A 15,978-nucleotide genomic window follows, 5' to 3' on the forward strand; every position below is an offset into this window, starting at 1 on the left:
AAAGTCCAAACACTCACGGGGCCTTTGTGTAACCATGGTTACCAGGTTATACATATTTCACAGTCCTATGAGAGACAATAATGAGAGTGTGTGTGTGTGTGTGTGTGTGTGTGTGTGTTACCATGTTTTTACTGAGTGTGTGTGTGTCTGTGTGTGTGTGTGTGTGTCTGTGTGTGTGTGTGTGTGTGTGTGTGTGTGTGTGTGTGTGTGTGTGTGTGTGTGTGTGTGCCCCCTGCTGGCCCCAGCGGCTCTCAGCGCTCTGATTTCCTGCGTTTCCTGCAGGTCAGTGAAGCGATCCTGGACAACGCTCGGCTGATGCTGCAGACGGAGAACGTTCAGGCCAACGCTGAGGACTTCAAGGACAGGTCAGAGGACAAACACACACACACACACACACACACACACACACACACACACACACACACACACACACACACACACACACACACACACACACACACACACACACACACACACACACACACAGACAGACAGACACACAGTAGACCTCAGTTAGACCAGGTTTAAGTAGACCTCAGTTAGACCAGGTTTAAGTTAGACCTGAGTTGTACCAGGTTTAAATAGACCTCAGTTAGACCAGGTTTAAGTAGACCTCAGTTAGACCTGGTTTAAGTTAGACCTGAGTTAGACCTGGTTTAAGTTAGACCTGAGTTAGACCAGGTTTAAGTAGACCTCAGTTAGACCTGGTTTAAGTAGACCTCAGTTAGACCAGGTTTAAGTTAGACCTGAGTTAGACCTGGTTTAAGTTAGACCTGAGTTAGACCAGGTTTAAGTAGACCTCAGTTAGACCTGGTTTAAGTAGACCTCAGTTAGACCTGGTTTAAGTAGACCTCAGTTGTACCAGGTTTAAGTAGACCTCAGTTAGACCTGGTTTAAGTAGACCTCAGTTAGACCTGGTTTAAGTTAGATCTGAGTTGTACCAGGTTAAAGTAGACCTCAGTTGGACCAGGTTTAGGTTTAAGTTGAGCAGCAGGAGTAACGTGTCCCTGGGTCCTGCAGGTTCGAGAACGAGCAGCCGTTCAGGAAGGCGGTGCAGGAGGAGATCAGCTCTCTGTACAAAGTGATCGACGACGCCGACCTGACGAAGGCGGAGCTCCAGGAGCAGATGGAGAACATGAGAGCAGAGCTACGAGACCTGGAGCTCAACCACGAGCAGGTCCAACCAAACCCTGTTCAAAGAAGTCTGGTCTAGACTTTAACAGTGATACATTCTCAAAAAACATTTGATTTGTTTCAAATGAAATTAAATTGAAATGTCCTTTCATACTGTGTCTCTAAATGATATTTACATGATTTATGTTAAGTTAAAACAAATCACATTACAATAGATACAAAAATATAAATATATTTCTTTAATTCATTAATTTATTATAAGATTTTAAAATTAAGTTAAGTTCTTGAAGACATAAAAACTGAAAAAAGGGAAACTTTAAATACTTTTGAATTGAATGCAATTGTATTTAGAATTCTGCTCCCATCTATTCTTTAAAAGATTGAATCATCTTTGAAGACAGACTAAGATTTTTTTTTAATTGATTATAATTATGACTCCTGTACGTCTCTTGACCAGTAAACTGATCTTCATGTGTAAAGTCAGTGAAATGTCCCTTTAATAACTTACTGTCTGTCTGTCCTTACAGGACGTGCGAGTCCTCTACAGTCAGATGGCAGGGCGTGAGGTGGACGAACCTGACGCTCCCATAGAAACCAGTCTGGACCAGATCCTGGCCTACATCAGGAGCCACTGGGAGAAGGTGACAGAGAGGAACCGAGCCGAGACGGACAGCTACCTGGAGTGTAAGGTGAGGACATCTCACATCCACAGGTGTCCTCTCAGGTGGGACTGTCCTTGAAGGTGTGTGTTGATGGTGTGTTTGTGCTTCAGGAGGCGCAGTGTGTGAGCAGCAGACTGAGTCCAGAGGAGGAGCAGGTGGAGGCGCTGAAGGCCGAGTGCAACGACACCGGCTGCAAGATCCAGAGTCTGCAGGCCGAGACCGAGTCCATCAGAGCGCTAGTGAGACAACCTCCATCAATACCCTCCATCAATAACCAATAACCTCCATCAATACCCTCCATCAATACCCTCCATCAATAACCAATACCCTCATCACCGTGATCAGTAATCAATAACCTGATCAGTAATCAGTACTCTCATCAGTAATCAATACTCTCATCAGTAATCAATACTCTCATCAGTAATCAGTACTCTCATCAGTAATCAATACTCTCATCAGTAATCAATACTCTCATCAGTAATCAATACTCTCATCAGTAATCAATAACTGATCAGTAATCAATACTCTCATCAGTAATCAATACTCTCATCAGTAATCAATACTCTCATCAGTAATCAATACTCTCATCAGTAATCAATAACTGATCAGTAATCAATACTCTCATCAGTAATCAATACTCTCATCAGTAATCAATACTCTCATCAGTAATCAATACTCTCATCAGTAATCAATACTCTCATCAGTAATCAATACTCTCATCAGTAATCAATACTCTCATCAGTAATCAATACTCTCATCAGTAATCAATAACTGATCAGTAATCAATACTCAGTAATCAATACTCTCATCAGTAATCAATACTCTCATCAGTAATCAATACTCTCATCAGTAATCAATACTCTACTACTCATCAGTAATCAATACTCTCATCAGTAATCAATAACTGATCAGTAATCAATACTCTCATCAGTAATCATCATAATCAATACTCTCATCAGTAATCAATACTCTCATCAGTAATCAATAACTGATCAGTAATCAATACTCTCATCAGTAATCAGTACTCTCATCAGTAATCAATACTCTCATCAGTAATCAATACTCATCAGTAATCAATACTCTCATCAGTAATCAATACTCTCATCAGTAATCAATACTCTCATCAGTAATCAATACTCTCATCAGTAATCAATACTCTCATCAGTAATCAATACTCTCATCAGTAATCAATAACTGATCAGTAATCAATACTCTCATCAGTAATCAGTACTCTCATCAGTAATCAATACTCTCATCAGTAATCAATACTCTCATCAGTAATCAATAACTGATCAGTAATCATCATCAGTAATCAATACTCTCATCAGTAATCAATAATCTAATCAATAACATCAGTAATCAATACTCTCATCAGTAATCAATACTCTCAATACTCTCATCAGTAATCAATACTCTCATCAGTAATCAATAACTGATCAGTAATCAATACTCTCATCAGTAATCAGTACTCTCATCAGTAATCAATACTCTCATCAGTAATCAATACTCTCATCAGTAATCAATACTCTCATCAGTAATCAATACTCTCATCAGTAATCAATACTCTCATCAGTAATCAATAACTGATCAGTAATCAATACTCTCATCAGTAATCAATACTCTCATCAGTAATCAATACTCTCATCAGTAATCAATACTCTCAATACTCTCATCAGTAATCAGTACTCTCATCAGTAATCAATAACTGATCAGTAATCAATACTCTCATCAGTAATCAGTACTCTCATCAGTAATCAATACTCTCATCAGTAATCAATACTCTCATCAGTAATCAATACTGAATCAGTAACTCAAATAATCATCAGTAATCAGTACTCATCAGTAATCAATACTCTCATCAGTAATCAATAACTATCAGTAATCAGTACTCTCAGTAATCAGTAATCAGTAATCTACTCTCATCAGTAATCAATACTCTCATCAGTAATCAATAACTGATCAGTAATCAATAACTGATCAGTGATCAGTACTCATCAGTAATCAATAACTGATCAGTGATCAATGCTCCACAGAGGCGTGGTCTGGAGAACTCCCTGGGCGACGCCCGTCACTGGCACCAGGTGGAGCAGCAGAACTTGGGCTCTGTGGTCAACAAGCTGGAGGCGGAGCTTAACGACGTCCACGGAGACATCGAGCAGCAGCGCCGCGACTACGACACGTTGCTTAGCAACAAGCAGCGCCTGGAGCAGGAGATCAGCATCTACCACGGCATCCTGGACGGAGAGGAGAACCCGTGAGTCCCCAGACCAGGACCAGGACCAGACCTCAGACCAGACCTCAGACCAGGACCAGGACCAGACCTCAGACCAGACCCCAGACCATGACCAGGGCTCAGACCAGACCTCAGACCAGGACCCAGACCAGGGCTCAGACCAGTGTCATGTGACCAGGACCCAGACCAGGACCAGACCTCAGACCAGGACTCAGACCATGACCAGGACCCAGACCAGGGCTCAGACCAGACCTCAGACCATGACCAGGACCCAGACCAGGGCTCAGACCAGGGTCATGTGACCCAACACAAGTGATGACATAATGAATGGTCATGTGAACGTATCATCAACACAGCCTCTCATTACTGTCAACATTAATGATTAGAAATACCTGTCCAGGTGTCCAGGTCTGCATTCAGAGACTGAGGGAGCCACCAGTGCTTCTGCTGCTCCAGGACCTCCAGGACAATGATCCAGGTGGAGGATCTGAGGAGCAGACTGAAGGGGAGGAGTTTCTACCTGATGACGTGTGAAGGTGTGAGTGATGCTGAGAACCTGCAGCAGAAGTGTGAATGTGGTCCTCAGGTAAACCAGGTCCCAGAACACCTGAGGACCCGTCCTGAAAGGGTCCTCATGTAAACCAGGTCCCAGAACACCTGAGGAACATATGATGTCACTTTATGAGTTCCGAGGGTTCCCTGAATGCACCGTTAAGGAGTGACCACCTCACAAAGGATTGTGGGATACTAAGGAGCTGACCTTTGATGAGCATACATCAGAGTTAAGGTGAATAAATCAAACTCCCCTTCAGTGAGACGGGTGTGTTGGCCTGATGACATCATGGCCAGTGAGTCATGTGACGCTTGTTCTTCTTCTCTTGATGTTTCTGAGTAACTTTGAGGATATTGATTTGAATCATTCAGTGACATAAATAAAATAAACCTTTTCAAACGTAATGTGTCAGATTTTCTCCTGAAGAACGCTGCGTTTTATTATAAACTTTAATAAAAAGCTCATTAACATAAAACATATTGATTAGGATGATGTCATGATGGAGATTTGTACGTTTGAATTTTGGAAATGAAAAGATATTAAAGTCCATAATGGAGTCTGGCTGTTTTGTTTCTGATCACTGTATGAAGCTGGATTGATCAGTGATCAATAACATTCATTGTTCACACACGATCAGACGGTTCAATCAGGAAACAGCAGCCTCTTTAATGATCCACAAATCAATCAATCAATCAATCAATCAATCAATCACCACTGTTATTACGGAGGCTGCAGAGCGACAAATCAATAACCTCAGATATTGATCCATATTAATCATATGACATTTCAGTATTCATGTTCATGGCCTTCATCAGGTCACGTGATCCCAGCTGAACCGTCTCCGTGACAACAGAGATCAATGCTGAGGTAGCCGAAAGCTCTGGGAGGTTTTCATAGACAGTAATGCAGATCAATAATCAATATATTGACATTCATTGATTAAGTCTCATCAGACACAATGTAACAACATCAAAGGATTATTAAGACATGATGATCCCGGTTCCTCCTCCAGCACCACGGTCACATGACAGGATATTATGGTCTGTCCCATACATGGACGCTCAGCAGGACAAAGACGAAGACAAAGCGTCCCCGGTGACGGTTACCATGGAGACCACAGCTCTGTCCTCACACTGGTCCCCAACATGTTGGTGTTAGCATGTTAGCATCTATCAGATTAGCATCCACATGTTTGACTTCCTCAGTAGCCCCCTTTAAGATGAACCACCATGTAGATGACCGGAGGAGGTCCGTCCGACGCCACGGCCTCCAGCACGCACGCCGTCAGCACGCCAGTCAGCACGGCCTCCAGCACGCCGTCAGCACGCCGTCAGCACGCCGTCAGCACGCCGTCAGCACGCCGTCAGCACGGCCTCAGCACGGCCTCCAGCACGGCCTCCAGCACGGCGTCAGCACGGCGTCAGCACTGAAGCCACCTGGACCAGTGTGAGGACTTCAGACAGATGTCTCACTCGCTCTCATAAACACAGACACGTTTCTGTCTTCTCCATGTGTCTGCCGCTCCATTTCCTGTCAATCACACTCTTTGATGACAGTCGATCAATAAAACAGTGAGGTCACTGAGAACGGGTCCGAGCGGTCCTCCTGTATCAGCAGCTTTGTTCTGAAGAGGAAGTGCCTTCCTGTCGTAGTATAGAATCAATATTGAACATTAATCGGTCCGCTCTCTAATAGCACAATGCTAGCAGCTATCCTCCGCGGGCTAGCTCTACAGTTTTTACCCAGAATCCCACAGGCCCGGCGTCAGTGTGCAGGTCTGAGCCGGCCGTCGTACCGATGAAGCCCAGCGAGCGTCGGCGGAGGACGCCGTCTTCTCGCCGCGACCGTCAGTAACGCACCAATCGTCAGCCTCTGATTGGAGGGTTTAGGCGGGCTGCAGCGGGACGCAGCCGACCCCCACCCCCCCCTCGTGGCAGAGCATGGGGGTCATGAAGGTCCAGCGGGTGGTGTCGGGGTTGTACATCTCCACCGAACTGAGGTTGGACTGCCCGTCGTAGCCGCCCACGGCGTACAGGCGTCCTGACGTGGAGACCAGCGACACTCTGCTGCGCCGCGTGTTCATGGCCACCAGGGGGCTCCACTGCCCCGCCGCGCCAGCTGAACACCTCCGCCCCGCTCAGGAAGCCCGAGCCGTCGTACCCCCCCGCCACGTACATGTGACTGCCCAGAGCCGCCGCCCCGTGACGGCACCGCTTGTTCATCATGGCCGCCGCGGGGTGCCACCGGTTAGTGTGGTGGTTGTAGTACTCCACCTGCAGGGGTGGGGGGGCAACAGTTACTACGTGTATATATTAACATTAAATACGTGTATATATCTATATTAAATACATTTATATATTTATATTAAATACATTTATATATTTATATTAAATATGTTTATATATTAACATTAAATACATGTATATATTTATATTAAATACATGTATACGTGTATATTAAATACATTTATACGTTTGTATTAAATACATTTATATTGTATATTAAATACATGTATATATTTATATTAAATACATGTATACGTGTATATTAAATACATGTATACGTGTATATTAAATATATTAAATATACGTGTATATTAAATACATTTATATATTTATATTAAATACATGTATGCATGTATATTAAATACATATATATTTATATTAAGTACATATTATATTTATATTATATTAAATACATGTATGTGTATATTAAATACATTTATATTATATTAAGTACTTGTATACGTGTATATTATATTAAATACATTTATATATTTATATTAAATACATGTATGCATGTATATTAAATACATTTATATATTTATATTAAATACTTGTATTCGTGTATATTAAATACATGTATATATTTATATTAAATTCATGTATACGTGTATATTAAATACATGTATATATTTATATTAAATACATTTATACGTTTATATTAAATACATTTATACGTTTATATTAAATTCATGTATACGTGTATATTAAATACACGTATACGTGTATATTAAATACATTTATACGTGTATATTAAATACATTTATACGTTTATATTAAATACATTTATACGTTTATATTAAATTCATGTATATATTTATATTAAATACATGTATACGTGTATATTAAATACATGTATACGTGTATATTAAATTCATGTATACGTGTATATTAAATACATTTATACATTTATATTAAATACATTTATACGTGTATATTAAATACATGTATACGTGTATATTAAATACATGTATGCATGTATATTAAATACATTTATATATTTATATTAAGTACTTGTATATGTGTATATTAAATACATTTATATATTTATATTAAATACATGTATGCATGTATATTAAATACATTTATATTAAATACTTGTATTTGTGTATATTAAATACATTTATATATTTATATTAAATACATGTATGCGTGTATATTAAATATATTTATATATTTATATTAAATACATGTATACGTAAATATTAAATACATTTATATATTTATATTAAATACATGTATGCGTGTATATTAAATATATTTATATATTTATATTAAATACATGTATACGTAAATATTAAATACATTTATATATTTATATTAAATACATGTATACGTGTATATTAAATACATTTATAGGTGTATAGAACATGAATATTTTACAGATTCAGCTTTTTAACCTCCACAATCAAACTGACCGTGTTGAAGATCTGTAAACCGTCATGGCCGCCAGAGACAAAGATGCGTCCGTCAAACACCGTCACACCTGCAGCACTGCGACTGGCACTCATCTCCGTCACCACCGTCCACCTGAAGCAGGTCCATAACACAGTTAATGATTGTTCAGGAAATGAAAACACAAATCTGCAGACTGATACTCCGGGGTGGTTAACTCCTAAACCTCTATGAAGGCCCCTGTGTGAAGCCAACGTCGGGCCCCTGTGTGAAGCCAACGTCGGGCCCCTGTGTGAAGCTAACGTCCGTCAGGTGACTCACCTGTCGGTCTCTGGAGAGTAACACTCCACAGAGTTCAGAGATGATTTTCCGTCGTAGCCACCACAGACGTAGATATGACCGTCAATCACAACCGTTCCCATGGCGCTGAGGACGACAACATGCGCTGATCAGTATAGATCAGTGTATAATCAGTGTTATCAGTGTATAGATCCACTGTTTCAGGATCAGTATAGATCAGAGTATAGATCAGTGTATAGATCAGTGTATAGATCAGTGTATTGATCAGTGTATAGATCAGTGTATAGATCAGTGTATAGATCAGTGTATAGATCAGTGTATAGATCAGTGTATAGATCAGTGTATGTATAGATCAGTGATCAGTGTATTGATCAGTGTATAGATCAGTGTATAGATCAGTGTATAGATCAGTGTATAGATCAGTGTATAGATCAGTGTATAGATCAGTGTATAGATCAGTGTATAGATCAGTGTATTGATCAGTGTATAGATCAGTGTATAGATCAGTATAGATCAGTGTATAGATCAGTGTATTGATCAGTGTATAGATCAGTGTATAGATCAGTGTATAGATCAGTGTATTGATCAGTGTATTGATCAGTGTATAGATCAGTGTATAGATCAGTGTATTGATCAGTGTATAGATCAGTGTATAGATCAGTGTATAGATCAGTGTATAGATCAGTGTATAGATCAGTGTATAGATCAGATCAGTGTATAGATCAGTGTATAGATCAGTGTATAGATCAGTGTATAGATCAGTGTATAGATCAGTGTATAGATCAGTGTATAGATCAGTGTATTGATCAGTGTACCTGCGCTGGCTATTCATGCTCGACACACGGGTCCAACTGTCCGTCTCCGGGTTGTAAACCTCCACCGTGCTAAGTCGTGATTGGCCGTCGTATCCACCAATGGCGTACAGCAGGCCGTTTATAACTGCCACGCCCACTCTGCTGCGAGCTGTTCTCATTGGCTGACAGCGCTCCCAGAAGTTCCCGATTGGATCAAACATTTCGACCACGTTTAAGGAGTCACCTGAGGAGAGAAACACCGGCTGTGAGCTGAGGACCAATCACATCATCTGAGATGACATCACACAGCCTGTGATTGGTCAGTCATATAAACTTCTGAGCTGAGTAAACGGCACATTCATGAGTCACGCTGTGGTGTGTGTGTGTGTGTGTGTGTGTGTGTGTGTGTGTGTGTGTGTGTGTATATATATATATATATATATATATATATATAAATAATTAAATATATATATATATAAATAATTAAATATATATATATATATAAATAATTAAATATATATATATATATATATATATATATTTTATATGTTTATCGACTTATCAGATAATAATCGTCTCGTGCAGCTTCAGACAGGTTTGCTCAGACAGACAGACAGACAGACAGACAGACAGACAGACAGACAGGTGATTGTGTACCTGAGCTGTTGAGTCCTCCCACAGCGTAGATGAGTCCTGTAATGGACGTGCAGCACCTTTGTCTTGTCTTGAAGGCGGGAAGGTGAGGACGACGTTCTGGCATCAGGTGGAAATCTTTAGCTTCATCCACAAGATCTCTGACAGGAAACAGGAACACAGCAGAGTCAGAGACAAGGCACAGAGACAAGAGTCAGAGACAAGAGTCAGAGACAAGAGACAGAGACAAGAGACAGAGACAAGAGTCAGAGACAAGGCACAGAGACAAGAGTCAGAGACAAGAGAGCTGAACCTGGACAAAACCGAGCTACTCTTCCTCAAGAGTCACAGAGACAAGAGTCAGAGACAAGAGTCAGAGACAGAGACAAGACAGAGACAAGAGTCAGAGACAAGAGTCAGAGACAAGAGACAGAGACAAGAGTCAGAGAGAGACAAGAGACAGAGACAAGAGAGACAAGAGACAGAGACAAGAGACAGAGACAAGAGACAAGACAAGAGACAAGAGTCAGAGACAAGAGAGACAGAGAGAGACAAGAGTCAGAGACAAGAGACAGAGACAAGAGCACAGAGACAAGAGTCAGAGACAAGAGTCAGAGACAAGAGACAGAGACAAGAGACAGAGACAAGAGACAGAGACAGAGTCAGAGACAAGAGTCAGAGACAGAGACAGAGACAGAGACAAGAGTCAGAGACAAGAGACGAGAGACAGAGACAAGAGAGACAAGAGACAGAGACAGAGACGAGAGACAGAGACAAGAGACAAGAGTCAGAGACAGAGAGACGAGAGACAGAGACAGAGACAAGAGTCAGAGACAAGAGAGAGACAAGAGACAAGAGTCAGAGACAAGAGTCAGAGTCAGAGAGACAGAGACAAGAGTCAGAGACAAGAGTCAGAGACAGAGACAAGCGTTAAAACAAGAATAAGAGTTTAACTATGACACAGTTCAGTTACCAGTCAACAACTAGAGGTTGGCAGCAGCAACATATTACTTGTACATAGTGGAAAACCTGTTTTCTGATTCACCTGCATTTATGGCAGCAGCGTACCAGTTCCTCCTGCTGGACTCTGTCTGACAGGAACTGAGGTCGACACAGAGGAAGTCTGATCTTTGACAGCAGCTCCGGCAGCACGGACTCCCTCAGGTCCTGGTCATGATGAACCCAGGCCAGCACTGCCTCAAACACCTGCACAGGTACAACACAGTCAGTACACCTCAAACACCTGTACAGGTACAACAGGTGTGTTTTCCCCTAATGGCTTCAGGGGCCTCACCTGTTCCTCTGCTTTAATGTTGAGTTCGTCACAGCCGACCAGCTCCAGCACCTCCTCCGTCCTCAGACCTAGAAACTCATCGGACACAGAAACCTCCACAAAGTGCTGATGGAGAAAGCTGTTGGCCGAGTCGTACAGAGTCGTGCACATCATGGTCTCTGCAAACTGTCGCACACCCAGACAGTTCTTAGGATGCAACCTGAGCACCACGGAGCAGCAGGCAGACAGGAAGACAGAGAGACAGAGACGAGTCAGCACTCTTTAATCTCAAATCAATCCATGTCATTATTTGATTCCCGTAACTTGATGCAACCTTCATACGTTCGCTGTTAGCTCAGTTATTTTGTTACTTATCAAGTTATTTATTTAGTTATTATTACGTTTTTTATTAAGTTATTTATTTAATTATTTATTTAGTTTTTTATTTAGTTATTATTACGTTTTTTATTAAGTTATTTATTTAGTTTTTTATTTAGTTTTTATTAAGTTATTTATTAAGTTATTTATTTAGTTATTTTTTTATTAAGTTATTTATTTAGTTTTTTGTTAAGTTATTTATTTAGTTTTTATTAAGTTATTTATTTCCTTATTTATTTCGTTATTTATTACGTTTTTTATTAAGTTATTTATTAAGTTATTTATTTAGTTTTTTATTTAGTTTTTTATTTAGTTATTTATTAAGTTATTTATTAAGTTACTTATTAAGTTACTTATTAAGTTATTTATGAAGTTATTTATTTATTAAGTTATTTATTTATTAAAGTTATTTATTTATTCCAACACTGACTCTGCAACTACATCTGCTGTTGAAGATCATATGATATGATCGTTGTGGTGAGATGGTTTTGTCAGAGTTTTAAAGTAAAGTCATCAGGTCACACTATTGTCCACTCTAAAGGGGGCCACCTATTGTCCACTCTAAAGGGGGCCACCTATTGTCCACTCTAAAGGGGGCCACCTATTGTCCACTCTAAAGGGGGCCACCTATTGTCCACTCTAAAGGGGGCCACCTATTGTCCACCGTTCAGTCCAGGACTGGATGTCCATCTGATGGGTACTTCATCCGTAAGTGTGAAGCCTTGATTTGTACGTCACAGGACTTTACTTTAGTTCTAATTCATAGATTGAAGTGGTCTGATGAGTCAGAGCGTACTGAGCGTGTGCGGTGGCGTGTCACTGACCTCTCCTGCAGGAAGGAGCAGCAGGCGTCTTTAACGTTCTGCAGCTGCAGGAAGCTCGAGCCAATCAGGAGAGACTGAACGTTCTGCTGGTCAATGGCAACATGGCCGCTGTACGCAAAGTTTATCAGAGCCTCCAGAGCACTGCAGGGAGACAGGGACTGGTTAGACTGCAGGAAGACTGGTGTGTGAGCACCTGTACTGGTCTCAGACTGGTTGCTGGGTACTGGTCTTTGGTTACCTGGGGTCCATGCCCTGCATCAAGATCTCGTCCTGTTTACACTCCACCATGTCCATGGTGAACATGGCATGAAAGTACGGGATGGAGGCCGCCAGAATGATCCGGTGAGCGCTGAACTTATGATCCCCGACCTGCAGAGAGAACGGGATGTGAATAGAAGTGTTCTCACCTGTAGACCTCACAGTGTTCTCACCTGTAGACCTCACAGTGTTCTCACCTGTAGACCTCACAGTGTTCTCACCTGTAGACCTCACAGTGTTCTCACCTGTAGACCTCACAGTGTTCTCACCTGTAGACCTCACAGTGTTCTCACCTGTAGACCTCACAGTGTTCTCACCTGTAGACCTCACAGTGTTCTCACCTGTAGACCTCACAGTGTTCTCTATAAACAGTGTTCTCTATAAACAGTGTTCTCTATAAACTGTGTTCACATAAAACATACAAATGTACAAAGTAAGAAAAGCTGTGGAATTCCTTTTTGGTCCAGTTTACTCTCCCATTTGCAGCACACAAAGAGAGCAGCAGGGGGCGGTCTAGCAGCAATCTAACAGCACCATGAATTACATTTATAGAACTAGAATAATACTAAATCAGTCTTAAAATATGACGGCAGACATTCAAAGCCTCACTTGAGGCCTCGACCATTAGAAACCTGACGTTTGGTACAGGTATTAATATTCCTGAAAACATAATCAAGTCAAATGTCAAACTTTCATAAGCAGATGCTGTTGGCTTGGTCTCTCCTTATATTACATAACTTCTCCACAAATGGATATCACAGTTTGAATAATAAGGACACTCTTTTTTTAAACTGCTTCAGAACAGATCTCTATATTGTTTTAGAATCTGAGAAAATATCAAATTCCCATAACAGGAAAACGCTGCCAGTTCCTCTGCGATCATGAAGCTGCTGCTTTATAATATAATAAAAACAGAACAAAGACATATCCTGGAATGGTAGAATAGAGAAAGTGCTGTCTCTCACAAACGTCTTACTCCTAGAGCGAGACGTTTGAATGACATGAACGCTCATTTAGAGAACCTTCAGGACATGTAGCACATTATGGTTCTCACACAGAACACAGGTTTTCTTTGGTGCGTTTCAATTGTAAAAAGGAAAATATATTTATAATTATGTTGATGCAACACAATCTTCAGAGAACTCTAAAGCTTTTAGCCCTGTGCTGTTAATACTTTCACTCAATCAGGGACAGAACGCAGGACTTTGACTGTAGTAGAGTAAGATAAGATAAGATAAGATAAGATAATCCTTTATTAGTCCCGCAGCGGGGAAATTTGCAGAGTACTGTCACACTGTGCTACTGTCACACTGTGGTACTGTCACACTGTGGTACTGTCACACTGTGCTACTGTCACACTGTGGTACTGTCACACTGTGGTACTTGTACTGTCACACTGTGCTACTGTCACACTGTGCTACTTGTACTGTCACACTGTGCTACTGTCACACTGTGCTACTTGCACACTGTGGTACTGTCACACTGTGGTACTTGTACTGACACACTGTGGTACTTGTACACTGTGCTACTGTCACACTGTGCTACTGTCACACTGTGCTACTGTCACACTGTGGTACTTGCACCCTGTGGTACTTGTACACTGTGGTACTTGTACACTGTGGTACTTGTACTGTCACCCTGTGGTACTTGAACACTGTGGTACTTGAACACTGTGGTACTTGTACTGTCACACCGTGGTACTTGAACACTGTGGTACTTGTACACCGTGGTACTTGTACACTGTGGTACTTGTACACTGTGGTACTTGTACTGTCACCCTGTGGTACTTGAACACTGTGGTACTTGTACTGTCACACCGTGGTACTTGTACACCGTGGTACTTGTACACTGTGGTACTTGTACACCGTGGTACTTGTACACCGTGGTACTTGTACTATAAAGAAGGACCCATCCAGCACTTTAAGAAACTCTGTGATCACCATGACAACGTGACGGTCAACCAGCAGCATCGTCTCAGGGGTCAGAGGTCAGCTGAGCTAGCTGACAGGCTGCTAGCATGTTATTAGCACCTACACTGCTAGCTGACAGGCTGCTAGCATGTTATTAGCATCTACACTGCTAGCTGACAGGCTGCTAGCATGTTATTAGCATCTACACTGCTAGCTGACAGGCTGCTAGCATGTTATTAGCATCTACACTGCTAGCTGACAGGCTGCTAGCATGTTATTAGCACCTACACTGCTAGCTGACAGGCTGCTAGCATGTTATTAGCACCTACACTGCTAGCTGACAGGCTGCTAGCATGTTATTAGCATCTACACTGCTAGCTGACAGGCTGCTAGCATGTTATTAGCATCTACACTGCTAGCTGACAGGCTGCTAGCATGTTATTAGCATCTACACTGCTAGCTGACAGGCTGTTAGCATGTTATTAGCATCTACACTGCTAGCTGACAGGCTGCTAGCATGTTATTAGCATCTACACTGCTAGCTGACAGGCTGCTAGCATGTTATTAGCATCTACACTGCTAGCTGACAGGCTGCTAGCATGTTATTAGCAGCCGGTCAGCTAGCAGCTAGCTAGCAGGCTAGCTCCGGCCTCGAGCGTCGTCAGAGTTACCTTGAGCGTGACGTCACAGAGCTTCCCCTGACGTCGGATCTCCTCCATGACGACATAGCCTCGTGCGGGCAGATCATCAACTGAGAAGTGAACCAAGTCCTCGAGCTCCTCACAGACCCTGTCCCCCATGTTCAGCTGCATCCGGTCCCCTCCACAATAAGAGACCTGCATCCGGTCCCCTCCACAATAAGAGACCTGCATCCGGTCCCCTCCACAATAAGAGACCTGCATCCGGTCCTCCACAATAAGAGACCTGCATCCGGTCCTCCACAATAAGAGACCTGCATCCGGTCCTCCACAATAAGAGACCTGCATCCGGTCCCCTCCACAATAAGAGACCTGCATCCGGTCCCCTCCACAATAAGAGACCTGCATCCGGTCCTCCACAATAAGAGACCTGCATCCGGTCCTCCACAATAAGAGACCTGCATCCGGTCCTCCACAGTAAGAGACCTGCATCCGGTCCCCTCCACAATAAGAGACCTGCATCCGGTCCCCTCCACAATAAGAGACCTGCATCCGGTCCTCCACAATAAGAGACCTGCATCCGGTCCTCCACAATAAGAGACCTGCATCCGGTCCTCCACAATAAGAGACCTGCATCCAGTCCTCCACAATAAGAGACCTGCATCCGGTCCTCCACAATAAGAGACCTGCATCCAGTCCTCCACAATAAGA

General features: G+C 42.0%; 2 protein-coding genes across 2 annotated transcripts in view; one reads left to right on the forward strand and one right to left on the reverse strand.

Annotated features, from left to right (window-relative positions):
• The window catches only part of bfsp2 (beaded filament structural protein 2, phakinin), a 6,539-nt gene extending 690 nt beyond the window's left edge, over window positions 1-5,849 (forward strand). Inside the window, 6 exon segments of the mRNA XM_054627474.1 lie at window positions 283-365; window positions 1,021-1,177; window positions 1,662-1,823; window positions 1,907-2,035; window positions 3,830-4,050; window positions 4,430-5,849. Coding sequence (XP_054483449.1) covers window positions 283-365; window positions 1,021-1,177; window positions 1,662-1,823; window positions 1,907-2,035; window positions 3,830-4,050; window positions 4,430-4,502 — 825 coding nt within the window. The 3' untranslated portion in view covers window positions 4,503-5,849.
• A 36-nt stretch (window positions 5,850-5,885) lies between these two features.
• Window positions 5,886-15,442, reverse strand: klhl18 (kelch-like family member 18). The gene is given in 11 exon segments (XM_054627460.1): window positions 5,886-6,698; window positions 6,700-6,855; window positions 8,283-8,394; window positions 8,581-8,685; window positions 9,375-9,597; window positions 10,011-10,147; window positions 11,032-11,192; window positions 11,281-11,479; window positions 12,462-12,602; window positions 12,700-12,830; window positions 15,301-15,442. Coding segments are annotated over 11 exon segments (1,737 nt in total). The 5' UTR covers window position 15,442; the 3' UTR covers window positions 5,886-6,467.
• Window positions 15,443-15,978: the final 536 nt, after the last annotated feature.

The sequence above is a fragment of the Anoplopoma fimbria genome, chromosome 3 (genome assembly GCF_027596085.1).
Source record: "Anoplopoma fimbria isolate UVic2021 breed Golden Eagle Sablefish chromosome 3, Afim_UVic_2022, whole genome shotgun sequence".
In the NCBI taxonomy this organism is placed as follows: Eukaryota; Metazoa; Chordata; class Actinopteri; order Perciformes; family Anoplopomatidae; genus Anoplopoma; species Anoplopoma fimbria.